Source organism: the organism of the source record quoted next, unplaced genomic scaffold, assembly GCF_019419815.1.
Source record: "Pyrus x bretschneideri cultivar Hongxiangsu unplaced genomic scaffold, Pyrus_bretschneideri_v1 Contig49, whole genome shotgun sequence".
Lineage (NCBI taxonomy): Eukaryota > Viridiplantae > Streptophyta > Magnoliopsida > Rosales > Rosaceae > Pyrus > Pyrus x bretschneideri.
In genome coordinates, this window is record NW_025999786.1 from 469,334 (window position 1) to 484,062 (window position 14,729).

The 14,729-nt window shown below is 36.3% G+C and overlaps 1 protein-coding gene across 1 annotated transcript; it reads right to left on the reverse strand.

Annotated features, from left to right (window-relative positions):
- Window positions 1-548: 548 nt before the first annotated feature.
- Window positions 549-12,609, reverse strand: LOC103935731 (dynamin-related protein 3A). The gene is given in 21 exon segments (XM_009345536.3): window positions 549-928; window positions 931-1,069; window positions 1,825-1,924; window positions 2,041-2,093; window positions 2,523-2,669; window positions 2,788-2,936; window positions 3,160-3,214; window positions 5,416-5,511; window positions 5,609-5,722; window positions 6,271-6,408; window positions 6,498-6,590; window positions 6,783-6,875; window positions 7,702-7,811; window positions 7,967-8,015; window positions 8,378-8,491; window positions 10,233-10,292; window positions 10,381-10,449; window positions 10,735-10,836; window positions 10,950-10,978; window positions 11,055-11,337; window positions 12,023-12,609. Coding segments are annotated over 21 exon segments (2,508 nt in total). The 5' UTR covers window positions 12,404-12,609; the 3' UTR covers window positions 549-794.
- Window positions 12,610-14,729: the final 2,120 nt, after the last annotated feature.

The window sequence follows — 14,729 nt, forward strand, 5'->3', positions numbered from 1 at the left end:
GGGGGAGGTGCGAATGGCAGTTCTCGGCTTCCGATGGGGGTGTCACAGGTCAATTGGAGAGAATTACAAGAAGGAGATAGTGAGGGCTGTAGAACTGCAAGGTCCGCGTGAGAGAGACTAGACTGAGATAAAGGGGAGATAGAGAGGTCATAATATTTATCGTATTTGTTTTGTATCCAACTTGAACTATACAAAATACTCTTGTAGCTGACAAACGACTTCTATAAGCGGGTTTTAATTCCAGACGTTCAATCCCATCCCACTGCTGCAGCTTTGCAAGCCACTCAATGTCCGATTTGATTCGAGTTAATATACAATTACGCAACAATTTGGCATCGACCATCACTAACTTACCGTTGTTAAAAAAAGACAAACAAAACAACACAAATAGTTGTCGCGGCCCACATTAATTCAAACAAAAACGAAAAAATATGTACATACGTATCTGAGAGTGAGGAGTTGAGAGAACCATCTCTGTCAAAAATAGGTAAGCGAGACAGGACCCTGTTACTCTTGGGTCCTAGTTAAGAAAAAAAATAATACAATCATCAACAATCGTCTGCCTTCTATACTATTATATATAAATAAATAAAAAGGGTAGATAAATATGCAGAGGAAACAGCAATGCCTGATACCCCCTGATTTGCACAACTCATCAGTTGGAACAAAATACCAACTCCCCGACAGTCTGCCTACTGAAGGTGAACTTCCAATCACCAACAGAATCGGAAGAGCAATCAAATGAATATAATGCTTCGACAATACGAAAGACTTGCATTGCTACACGAACCTGCTTATGGATCAACAGTTGGATATAGACTAGGCATGTACATGCGTCCACTTCCATTTGAATCCGCATTAGAATAAAATGGCGAGTGAAGCTCCCCTGAGTGAGACGACTTTCTAGACTTTGTATTCTTAGGTGAAGAGAGTAGGAATCATGTGAACTACTTGTATTATACAGTGATGATGTTGGCAAGCCATGGATCTTTGGCAACCCTGTTGGATCAGCACCCAAAGAATAACCTTTTTCAACTGTGTCAGCTTCCAAAGGCAGTTCATCCAACGTCTACAAACAAAAGAAAAACAGTGAGCACCAAGTACTAAACTGAGCACTTCCCGCTGTATGATCTAAAAGCAGTAAATTCTTTTTCCATGCTGAAAAGAATCATCGTTTAATTAATGACACAAAAGAGTTCACTATCAACAAGTAGTTCACCAAAAAGATATAATCTAAAAAATAACTACCAGAAATGAAACATATTAACCTCCAAGTAGAACAAGAGCCAAAATGCTCAGCCATCTACCAAACACACCCTTCCGATTCAGTAAAGTAGCACAGATTGCGGATATGCTGTGCCACATTTCATAAATATTTACTTTTGAATTTAAAATATACTCTGTGACTGATACTTGTTACAAAGCAGACGTAGTAATTAAAGGGATACCTTGTTTGAGGTCACAAATTATCTTAATCAACATTGTGTTTTTAAGGAGGGGTTGATGAGGAGAAATTTAACAAGTTGTATTGATCTTAGAGAGGAAAATTGTTTTTATTGGCCTCATAGTTGACGAGGAAATTTATTTTCGTTAAACCTATATTAGAAAATGAACTGTCCTATGCCAAAATATGAAATTATTTGCTGACATGAATCAAATTTCCTAAAATCCCATACTGCTTTTCCCAGATTGATTCAATTTGTCGTCCACATTTAATTGGGATTATCTGCACATACCAATGTATGGAATGTGCACAGATAAAGCAGAGCCTCTACTTCCATGGAGTTCCAGGTGGAGTTGTTTATAAGCAAAGAAAAAACATACCCGGAAAGCCTGTTGCAGAACTCGGAGGGTTTCCCGGGTTCGCTTTCTTTTCATTGCTACTTCATCTGGCTCCTGCAGCATCTCTTCAAACAGGTTCTCACTGTTTGTGACCGTAAAAACCAAACCATCGATCAATCAACAGTCAATTCAGGAAACTAGTAAATGGCATAAGATATATACGGCAAATGTAAAATTGGCAGATGCTTTTTCTGTTACCGGTAAAGCTTCTTAATGAAGACGTTGTGCAGCTCACGCTTTGTATGATTCACCTAAGGACATATTGATGACAAAAATAGTTACTATGAAATGCTCAGAACTCAATTTAGATCACACAACTGATAATGAGTTTAATCATGCAAATCAATCTTGGGAAGATAATACATATATTTATATGGCTTAAAAAAGCACTAACTTCATATACTTTCATAGAATAAAATAGTACAAGAATACATGCAAGGCAGACAGGAAAACAAATACATACATATATACACAAGGCTCCAAATGTGAGTATAATAAAGGAAGCATTTAGATTTGAAGGGTTGCAAGAAAATAGTTTTAAGTTTCACCATTGTATAAATTTAACATCCCACGTTAAATGTAAATCAATTCTACCACTTGTACCTCATAAGTACTTGTCTAACACAAAGACGCAAAATGAAAAGTAAATAGCTGCACACATCCATGAAAGTCGATATTACCAGGAAGTGCATTATTGCTTTTGGTACAGAATCCTGTATATTCTTCCTAACAATGTCATAGTAAGATCTTAATAGGAGTTTTGTGACTGCAATTTCAATTGTCTCCTGCTCTGAGTGGCTCTCTGTGGGCCTCAATATAGTTGGGGGCTGAAAGAAGGGTAAACAAGTTAGGAAAACACAGAAATATAAAATACTGTCTGATATTTAAAATAGAATTACAAGATAAAGCCCACAGGCAAAGTCAATATTGAAAATGACAAAATACCTCGCTTAAATGGATCATTGAGACTGCTTGTTCAATGTTGTTAATAGGTTCATTATATGGCTTGTTTATTAAGCTTTCTTTAGCTGGTGTGCGGTTATCATTCCCACCAAAAATTGAAGAAATCCCCCAACTTGAACCAGTTGAACCTCCTAATTAATTGCAAAAGATGACAAAGGAAAACACATTGAATTCCATCATTTCATGTGAATTCCAACATGAAATCACGCATTGATACACACAAAAGCACATGCACAAGGCCTTATCAACCCACCAAGAAGACAACATACATATTATACATATTGTTGAATTCATCCTTTAGGGTCAACATGTCACCATACATCACCAAAAATATTAAAAATGAAATTGTGTTACCTAATATATTCCCAGATGATGCAACTTTTTCATTGTCTGCCACAGGTCGTGCACCCTGTCAGTCATCCATACAAAATCATAAATACAATTAGACAAGCTGAGATTGACCAGTTTTTCAAAGGTGAAGGCAAAAGGCAAGGCATTTGGTTCTTGTTATGTCATGGAAGCTTCTATGTATCAATACAATAGCCTTTTAGAACCTGCTTTATAATAATGAAAAAAATATAAAATATAGATTTGTAAATATAAGATATTGTAAAAATAACCCCCTACATTTTATGACGGTCCCACTATGTTGTTGATTACAACTTGGGACAATTTCATGAGATACTTCTATAATAAGTCTTTTTAAAATAATTCTATTAGTATTAGTATCATAATAAATAGTATATCGACTCTCTCTATTTACTGGACTTTGTGTTTGTTATATTTTGTTGATTTGTGGGGAAAAAAAAAAATAAAAAATAAAAAATAAAAAAAAAATAAAATGGTAGCCACATACTAAATGATGTATAGAGTTGGGCAGCTGAAATTTGATGGCTTAGCGGAAGCGAAAACACATAACTGAAAAGAAATGAAAATAAAAGGATAACTGGAATCACTCCAGGGCCTCTCACCTGTTCTTGGCCTCATACCAAGAATTGGAATGTGGAATTGCTCCAAATAAACTCCTAAAAAAGGGGCGACCCCAAGCCAACAAGGCTCCCTGTTTTGCAAGGGTGTGGGAAAGTATTCTACACAGCCTTACCCTTGCTTTGCAAAGGGTCTGTTTCCACGACTCGAACTTGTAGCCTTTCAGTCACAAAGGAGCAACCTTTCTGTTGCGCCAAATAAACTCCTAGTCTCCTATTGCAGGAAATTTAACTCAAATTTTTATTCATAAACTCATTTGTGCTCTATGAGTAACAAAGTGGGGTTTTATAGAGCCCTAAAACCTAAAGAACGCAGAAAGGTAAAATTATTATATGAAAGAAATCCTAATCCAAAATAGAATAGGAGATTAACCAAATCCTTCTAGAAACAGTGGTAGAGCTCCGCTCTTGCAATTGGGTCGTTACGATTACGGGTTGGATGTCTAATTGTCCAAGCGGTAATGATAGTATCTTGTACCTAAACTGGTGGCTCACTTTTTCTAAGTAATGGGAAAGAGGACCGAAACATGCCACTGAAAGACTACTGAGACAAAGATGGGCTGTCAAGAACGTAGAGGAGGTAAGATGGGCAGTTGGTCAAATCTAGTATGGATCGTACATGGATGGTAGTTGGAGTCAACAGCTCTCCTAGGGTTCCCTCATCTGGGATCCCTGGGGAAGAGGATCAAGTTGGCCATAGAACTAGGGAACTAATAATAAAATCTTGCTCCAAAAGTTTTAATCCAGTCCTAAAAGGAATTGGATTGCCTTCTTTCGCTTTTTAACCCTTACAATAATAAAGCGTAAACTTCTTCCTCCATCAAATGCCTTTTGAATACTTGCTGCCAACACATTTTTAGGTTGCTCCTTTGTGGGACAAAGGATAGCAAAATGTCCATAACCTTTACATTAATTAAACCTTTGAACTCCACCTTCTTGTGTATCAGATTGTGCTCCCTTTCCCTTCTGAATCTTCATTGAATCTGAATCTTCATAGAACCTGATGTATTGGGATCCTTAGAAACTAGATCAGGTGTTCTTCCATGATCATTGTAACTACGAAAGTCAGTCTTAAAACCATTACTTCAAATTACGCACTCTAAACAACTTGACAAGCCCTCTTTAAAAAATTCACTTCATGAGGAATCGATTCTGAGAAAGCAGCACTAGTTGATCCTCTCTTACACACATCGCCACATCAATTCTTCAAATTTAGCATTCAGCAACTGGCACACTTTTTTGTCGAAGAACTTGCCACCAATCCAATAAGTGTTGTTGATAAGATAAACAAACATATTTTTCATTTAATCAATCTTTCTTCTTGCCCTGCTCTTTCTACTTATCGTTCAACATTAGTCCCGAATAAGTTAGCTTGACCCACCAACTTATACTTGGCTAACTTAACTTTCCGATTCAGACATCTCATAATATTCGAAATAGTAGTCCATGGCAGCTAACCAATCGAGGAAAGCTTTAGGATTCAGCTCACCATTGAAAACATTGATAGTGATTAATGATAGTAAATTTAGCATTTTTTTTCTAGTTTCTACACACGCAACTGTGATAACTATAGAAATAGTGCTTTGCAATAATGAACCTCAAATGAGGGGCGACTTTCCCATACCTGTTCAGGCACGAATCCATTTACCGGTCGGGCAAGAATTGATCTAGATTTCAAACTTCTTTCAGATGTTGGTGCCTTATCAGAATCTACACCATCCTAATTCACAAAACAGAAATAAAAGACATAATTAAAAAACACAAAAATTAGACCGACTGACTCCAATGAAAAAAAATTATACATCTAAAGCATATACCTTTTGCCTTGAAAGAGGCAGTGGTATCCGAGATGATTTCACCTGTTGCAATGCAACATCCACAGCCTTACTCCCACCAACAAAATTTGCATGTGAAGTATTGATGTAGTCCATCTGCAAATTGAATTACAATAAGACCCAAATATACTCGCAAAATACACGAGACGGAAGAAACAATTACAGATGCTCTGACAGGTTCTAAAGTTGCTAATGTTCAAATATGTATTAAAAAGCAAAGGATCCTTATTGGGACCCAACATGCTCATTATAATTCTTTTATGAGAAAATAAATTTTACCAAAGAGTTAAACTCCATACAAAACATAGTAGCAGAACTTGAAAAGCTACTCTCAAAGAAAACCAAAACACCCTCTTACAATGTAGTACAACTCCAACAGCTATCCTACAGCAGCTCCCCAATTTAATAAAGTGAAGCCCATAATGATTCCCTAAACTTCACTTTTCCCAATAGTTCTATATGCCCAAGAAACTATTTCAGAAGGCTGGTTTACCCAACAAAACCGTGACCAGCAGTTTTCAATTCATGGAGAGGTTACTAAAAAAAATTGAAACAACGTCGATCAATACCTCATTTGAAGGTTTTCAAACAACAATTCAAATAATGCACCACCACTATAATGCAAAGTATCTTAACCACTATACCTCCATCTCAATAATATGCCCAATCATTGTCTCAGAGGGTTCAAGGCCTTCCCGCAGGAAGTTCCCTATGACTTCATCCATCCGCTTTCTTAGAATAGGGAATCGCTGCAATTCACTTACTAGGCAGCGATGGCTAATCTGAACAGAAAACAATATTATTTGGAAACTGAATTAGGAATGTGTATAACCACGAAAACAAATAAAAATCCAAGTTACACTTTTTCTACCTTCATCAACTCGTCATATATGAACCTAGCGCACTGAAGGCTTGGATCTAACAAGCGAGCTATTTGCCTCCGGACAAGATTTTCAAAAGGAACCTATATGCATGAAGTAAAAATGACTCACTTGATCAACAGAGAAAGGACACATAAATCAAAGAAAAGACTTAAAGAAAGAAAGAACATGTTAATATAAAAAAATAAAATTTAAAAAAAAAAAAGTCTGCCTCTAAATCATAAGTATGCAATTTAACAAAAGAAAGCAGAAAGTGAGAAAGTAATAAGACCTACTTCTGGTACAAATAATGCAGATCTAGGACCAGTGGCATTTTGAATGGCAGTTCGAATGTCATCATCTGTAAGATCCTCACATGGATCCACCTCCTACAAATGAAATCAATTCATATCATTTAATGATGGCAAAGCTTATAAAGGTGACCGCTATTCCAACCCCAAAACAACTTAGGAAGAGGTAAAGACTGAATAACAGTCATTTAGCTTTTAAACCTCATCATACCATACTTCTCTATAACCAGATCCGACATTTTAAACTCTATAAAAATGAACACACAAATATACTTCCAAATTTGTGAAAAGGGACAAGGGTCATATTTTTTTTCATCATAAAGAAACTTAAATTGCAACAATTTAACAGTTAAGTTACCCTTTATCCATGTAGAAAGACTTAAACAGCTAAAAATGAAAATAAAAAAATAAAACAAGCACACTTGCATTAATTTGAATTTTAAGCACCCATATATATCCATGTAACATTGAAAAGTCACACCAGTGTCCACATTGAGAAAATCTGCTTACGCTTTTAAAGATTTTAAAAGTTATCATTCTCACAATAACAAACAAGAAAATTACTCCATTTAATTGGTGAAGAGAAAGATAGTATAATTTTTATATTGCAATCTATTGTGCTCTCAACTGTCCAAATGGACCAATAACCTATACTGGCATTCAAATTGAAACATAGAACAGATTTCTTAAAAGTGATAGAATTAAAACTACAATACAGTATGCTGTCATCTTACTGGTGATGAAGGAAATAAATCATGCTTAGGATAGAGCAATACAATTGTATTATAAGTAATATGCAACTTTAAAGCGTAATTGCTATTTGTATGCTGCTCCACTAATTAAAGAATATCACAGAGATTCAGGCATAAAGATCTCAGCTAGATATGTATCACAAAGTTCAAACCTCCAAACTCTTCACAAAGATATTTTGAAAAATATAGTGAATTCGCGCTCCACCAGAAAGCTCAGTTGTTGACATTTCTTCATTTTTCCCCTCGACCATTGTAGAAAATGCTGTTTTCAACAAGAAATTTCAGATACTGTACATCAGTTTCACATGCTACACAATACAGATGCATACAAAGGTAAAAGATACGAATTAAACGACATGATCTATTGCATTTATCAGGAAAGCCAAAAGGACACATAGCAGGTAAAACCATATTTACCTTCAGAGTACTTTGAAAGAATGTTAAGAAGTAGAGCTCCCTGACCAGCCTATTGGCAACAAAAATTAAGACATGTAGTTATATATGCATAAAAAATCAGCCACGACAAAGACCACCAGAAATTAAAGTGGGTAATCTTTGCATAGAATTCAAGTGTCAAAATAGTCAAGTTTACAACTCTTGTGGCATGGCAACAGTCGTGGAAGTTACATCACAGTTATAACTGCCTATTATGATATTATTACATGTATATATAGCACAGAAGATTGCATGACAGAGATTATAAGTTACTAACAAGTCATGTATTGGGGTTAGAAATCCCATAACCTCAAGATATTACAACATAAAATTTAATCGTACAATACTATAATCCATATTGATCGCTCTAGTTTTAACTAATAATAAGCGCACCTTTGATTCTGTGATTTCCCCGTAACTGGCGTGCTCCTTGGCAACAGTAACTAGTGTGGAGCTTATGCGTGATTTGAGCCCCGGAAGTACAGCCTTAATATGTTGCACCAGAATCTGTAAATAAATTACTAAGGTTAAGTCCATAAGCCATCTGCATTAATATAGCAACCTTCACACAGAACAGCCCAAATTACAAAGAAAACGCCAGACAATCACAATAGTCTAAGCAGATTGAATGGATATGTGTGTCTGTGTTAGGTTTTTCCAGCCCATGATAAGTTGTCCTAAGTCTATAAGGAATTATAGTCTTAAGAGGTTAAATTGGTTTTCCCAATTGGAGTTAGTTTCTGGAGTAGGATTTATAACTAGATTCCAATTAGGATTAATAATCTATTGAAGAAGACATTTATTATGTGGCTATTGTACTAGTTTTGAATTGAAGGAAGCAAAACAATAAACTGTTTAACACTCAAGGGATTAGAGTGGGAGAATATTGTAAAGTGTGTGCGAGAGAAAAGAAACGAGATAGTGAAAGATTTGGCAAGATTTGGCAAGATTATTGGTTGTACTCATTATTGATATAGTGAAAGATTGTTGTTGCTGTCCTGTGGACGTAGGCACATATTGCCAAACCATGCAAATTGTTGGTGTTATTTATCTTGGTTACTTGTTTTCAATTTCCAGAGATTGTTCTATTTTTCCCATTCTTAAACGGTTATTCTCAACAAGTGGTATCAGAGCCAGGTTTGGCTGATATCCGTTTAGAATGGAGGGTGCAACCCGTTTTAATTGGGTTACATGGAAATCAAGAGGAGGACATTCTTTACTGAAGGTGTTACGAGCAAGCCAGCAAGTATGTCTGATGTTGATTGGACCAAGATGAAGATAAGAGATGTTTTTTGGCAAAGAAGTCTATAATTGCCTTTGCCAATGAAGATGAGATGTTTGATCACATGGAGTCTGGTCATGGGTATCGCGATCAGAGGGAGCCTGGTCAAGAGAAGTCTGATCAAGAGGGTCTTGGTTCATAAGTAGTTCGATCAAGGGGAGCCTGGTTATGAGTAATTCGATCATGGGGAGTCTAGTCATGAAAAGTTCGAGCAATGGGAGTTTGGTCAAGAGGAGCAATCCTATTTCTTTTTTTTTTTGGTATACCTTCCTCATGGTCTGGAGGGGGAGATTATTAGGTTTTTCCAGCCCATGATAAGTTGTCCCAAGTCTACAAGGAATTATAGTCTTAGAGGTTAAATTGTTTTCCCAATTGGAGTTGTTTTCCCAGTTGGAGTTGTTTACCCAATTGGAGTTAGTTTCTCAATTGGAGTAGTATTTATAACTAGATTCCAATTAGGATTAATAATCCTTATTGAAGAAGACCTTTATTATGTGGATATTGTACTAGTTTTGAATTGAAGGGAGCAAAACAATAAATTGTATACCACTCAAGGGATTAGAGTGAGAGAATATTGTAAAGTGTGTGTGAGAGAAAAGAAAAGAGATAGTGTATTTCTTGTTCTTGTTCTTTCAGATTTTTCGTCAATTCCTAGTTCTAGAGATTTGGCAAGATTATTGGTTGTACTCATTATTGATATAGCAAAAGATTGTTGTTGCTGTCCCTTGGACACAAGCACATATTGCCGAACCACGTAAATTGTTGGTGTTATTTATCTTGGTTATTTTTTTTCGATTTCCAGAGTTTTTTCTATTTTTCCCATTCTTAAACGCGATATTCTCAACAGTCTGTCTGTCAAATGAACAGTATCAGGGCCAGTGAGATGAGAGAAACCTGTGTATACATGCAGTAGTATAACAGTTGCAAACATGAGACAAGTTTGTAAGAGTTCAAAAAATGTTAGACCTGGTTCAACTTCTTTGCCAACTGAGGGACGCCACAGCGATCAGCTAGACCATTATATACCTACATCATCATATGAAAATTTCTATTTAGAAGAGATTTTAAATCCATGCCAACAGATAAAAATAAATCCAAGGAAGAGTAAGCATACTGGGCGGCTGCGGAAAAATTTCTCCTCAGCCACAAGAGCATCCTTAATACTTCGGTTCATCATAATATCCTGTTCCAAGGACACCCTTATCAGAAACCTTTCAAATTAGTTTCCTAATTTGATAATCCATATTTGCATATACACAAGAAAGCCAACACCAAATTAAAATAACTGTTAGGTATGACTTTGACAGGATCAAAGGAACAAAAAGGGAGGAGTAGCAAAAAAAATTGTGAATCTTTAACAAAGATTTCTATATTTTTGTTCCACAGCACTAAACTATCATTTAAGCTTACCACCATCTCACATACAGCAGAAAATAAACAAACTTCTTTGAAGTTTAAGATAAAGTACCTCCTGACTACGATTCACAACACCTACATAACCAAGTCTCAGGGGAATCACTTTTCCAAGCAACAGATTACGGGCATCAGTACCTCTATCCATTATGTCCAACTGAAGTCATTAAAACATGAGCCAAAACCATGTCAGCACAAAATAAACATTTTGCAATTGTGTCGATGAATTAAACCTGTAAAAGAAATCTAGGTTAAAAATAAAAATCACACCTTTGTGATTACTCCTATGGTTCGTAGACCTATCAATAGGAAATTGCACGCACTAGTTAGATACAATTTAACCAGGAATACCGAATGCAGAAGAGCAGAAATTACCATCAGGATCGGCATTTCCTGCAATCTGAAGAGCATCTGAGTTTGCTAAGTCAGAATTTGCTGCTGTAACAGCAAGAATTAAACAAGTTGGAATTTTGATGTATGACATGATCATCGTCCTAATTCTTGCCTCGATATCAGAGGGTTGGTCACCAACAGGAACCTTCGTTATACCAGGTAGATCTACTAGAGTGATATCAAGAACATTTGGTGAAAATATTTTCAAGCGTATCTGCTTGTCTGTGACACCTTTATTCCCCCCTGCCTCTCTCTCTGTCTCGGCCTATGCCAATAGAAATTTATTTAGCACCAGAAGACCAAGTGTAAATATATATGTGTGTGTGGGTGTGTACATAACTTAATACTTCAATTCACAAATGCACATCAACAGTTACATATTTCACTTGAATTTCTATAAGAATACATATTGAAAACTAAATAATATAAATGAAAGCATAACTCATTATATTATGGCCACACTTGGGTATGTAGAAGTAAATGAAGAGAGTTCAAAAGCTAAGCAGAATCTTATAAAGCAATTTTAGTTTCTCAGCACCTTAATGTCAAAACTCAAAAAAGTAGGAATTATTGGAATAAAATTTTGGTGGCAGAATGAAAGTAAGGGTTAAAGTCAGAAAAAGAAGCAAACTTTCTGGTAAAACTTTCAATTTAAGGAGCTACATTTAAGTAAAAAATTCCATTTCTATGGTGGCATTTTAAAACTGAACTGCTGAAAAGTAATCGCTTAAACTAGTGACTGGGAAGATATGCTAAACCGATTATGTTCAGAGAATTGCACTAACTTTGCAGCCCAATAAATATTATGGGGTTCACATTTACAAGCTAAAATTGTTGTACGGAAAAAGTGTATTTCTTACAATATTCAAATTCAAATCATACTGCATAACATGCTCTACTTCCTAGGAGCTAAACAGCAATACCCAGACAAGTGATCTAAAAGAAAGCACCTGAATTTCCCTCCGAATCTCGGAGAAGTCGTAGAAGCGCTTCCCAGGCACGTGCAGGAACTCCCCATATTCCTCGTCAGTGCCGTCAGCATTGCGCTTGGTCTGCAAGAGCTGGAGTACGAGCGGGCGGCGCGTGCAAATTTCAGAACCACGCGGCAAGAAGTCACGGCCGACGAGGGCCTCGAGAACGCTGGACTTGCCGCTACTTTGGCTCCCAACGACGGCCACCTGAGGAAGCTCAATGGTGGATTGGGAACCGAGCTGCGCGAAGATGTCTTGGAGCTTGTTCACTATTGGGATCACAGAGTTGCCGAGGGGGGAAGCTGAGGGTGAAGGAGACGAACCGGATTGGGGGGGTGCCACTGAGGGTTCGTCGGCCATGGTTGGATTGGATCGTGCAGGGAGGAACAGGAGGGTGACGCCCTAGGGTTTTGGAAATTTCTTGGAGAGAGGGACTAGAGAGAGAGTTTGATTTGATTATCGTGTCCCTGGAGCCCTTTGAGTTTTTGAGCTGTTTAGTCCTTTCTTTACGGGAAAGTTGAAAGTCAGAAGTCTGAGGTACTACGAGGGGAGGCGGATTAGTTTCACTTTGGGATCGAACGACATTTTACTTAGGATTTTAAGAGATTTTAAATTTTTTTACAATTTCAGGATTATTCAAACACAATTTTAAATGAGGAGCATAGTTTGGTTCGGCCCATTTCACCCATACAATCGCCAATCGAACAGAAGCTCTATATACTCCATCCGATTTGGTTTTGAATTGGAATAGAAATCATGAACCGAACCTACTTGAACCGGCTTCTTTTCCGTCAAATTCTCGAGATTTCAAGTTATCTGAAATCTTGAATTTTTCTGTCTTCTATTGTGAATTTTTGTTTGTTTGGAGAATTTTTGGTTATTTTTTTTCTCCAATTCAAGTTTTTTTTTCTTTTTCTAACGAATAATATTATCTACACAGGAGTGGGCTAAACCTCACGATGAGATATAAATTGTTTGATCACTCTAATGGAGCTTCTGTCAATCCAGTCCACCAAAGTATGTTGTTACTTCTACAAGTGGGGTTATAAATGAAGTCATTTTTGCATTCACTAAAGGGGAATCCACCGATATGGCTTTGTGGTATAATGATGCTATTAAGCATGTAATAGGGTGTAAGACAGCCTGTGAAGTTTAGTCAAATTTACAAGACAAATATGTCTCCATTTCTAAAGCTCGGGTGAATCACTTACAGATAGAATCCAAACGTCAGATTCATAGGCGAAAGATAAAGTAAAACGAGATTTATGTGGTTCGGCGTAAAAATCTATGTCTAGTGGCAAAGTACGATAAGAAAATTTCATTAAACAAAAGGAGATTACAAAAGAGTGTTTGAAAATACACAAACCCAAATTCTATAAAGTTACACTAACAGAAAAAAACCAAACTAGCAGCGAACCGAAACAAATGGAGAAGTCTCTCGAATTACACTTTAACTCACAAACTCACAATTTGACTCCTAAGACTCCCAAATCTACATGGTGACCTCCACTACAAAACCAAATTAGAGAATATTCTCTAAACTAATGGTGACGGCACACACTATTGAACTAAACCTAAGGTCATATTTATATAGCATAGGACATAGGTTTACATAGGAATCCTAATGAGAAGTAAAATTCAAATCCTAGTAGGTAAGGAAAACAAATCCTTGTCCTAATCAAATTGTAAATAACGAAAATTCTCAACCAAGTAAAGAATCAAACCAAGAAGTAAAAAACTCAAAATAGGACACACAACTAACCTAAATAGAACTGCAAAATGAAACAGGAAATGCATGTTGCAACATTTTGCTTGTACTCGACTGATTGGCTACCACCGCTAACTGGTTGCAAGCTACCAAAAACTTCAAGTGATGCTTCTTTGCTTTTCTTGATCCTTCGTCACTTCCAGATTCATATCCAAGTTCTAATTTTGAGCCATAAATCACAACATATTGTCATTGCTCTATCTCGACTTCCAAATAAGGTCATTATTAGAACTGTGATATTGGCCATATGAACTCCTATTACACTAAAAGAAATTATTGCACAACTTCTTGCTACTAAAAAAAAGGCTGAAACAATGGCACATAGCTTGAGTTTTAATTTGGAAGCTATTTATGTAAAATGAGGTCATCTCCAACTGGGTCGGCCAAAGGACCATAGGTCATAAACTAGCTAAATGGCCAGCGGGCTGGCCAAAGAAAGCCAACCAGCCAGCCTAAAAGGGAAGCCCAACTGTGATCTAACAATAATATGACGTCAATGCAACTTCGATTACTGGGGGTTTGGGTCATTAGTACTGGAAGGTCTATTGAGCAAATAGGACCTGGAGTTTAAATATTATTTATTTTTTTAACAAAATTTAAAAAATAAAATAAAAATTCTAATTTGGCCTTTGGTACTGGAAGGTTTGTTGAGCAAATAGGACTTGATCAAGACAATGCAACTTCAATTACTGGTGGTTTGGGTAGTTTGGGTTTTAAGAAGTTGTATTTCAATTAAATTGTGATCTTTGAATTAATGTCTAAGTTGGTTAACATGCAAATAAAATTAAAATATTTAATAACATGAAATTTAACTAAATATGTTAGTTTAATTCAATTAACTAATAAAATTAAAAAACAAACTCAAAATAATAAATTATTGAGGGGGTTAAAAATAGCCCCTTCAGTTGGAAATGGTAT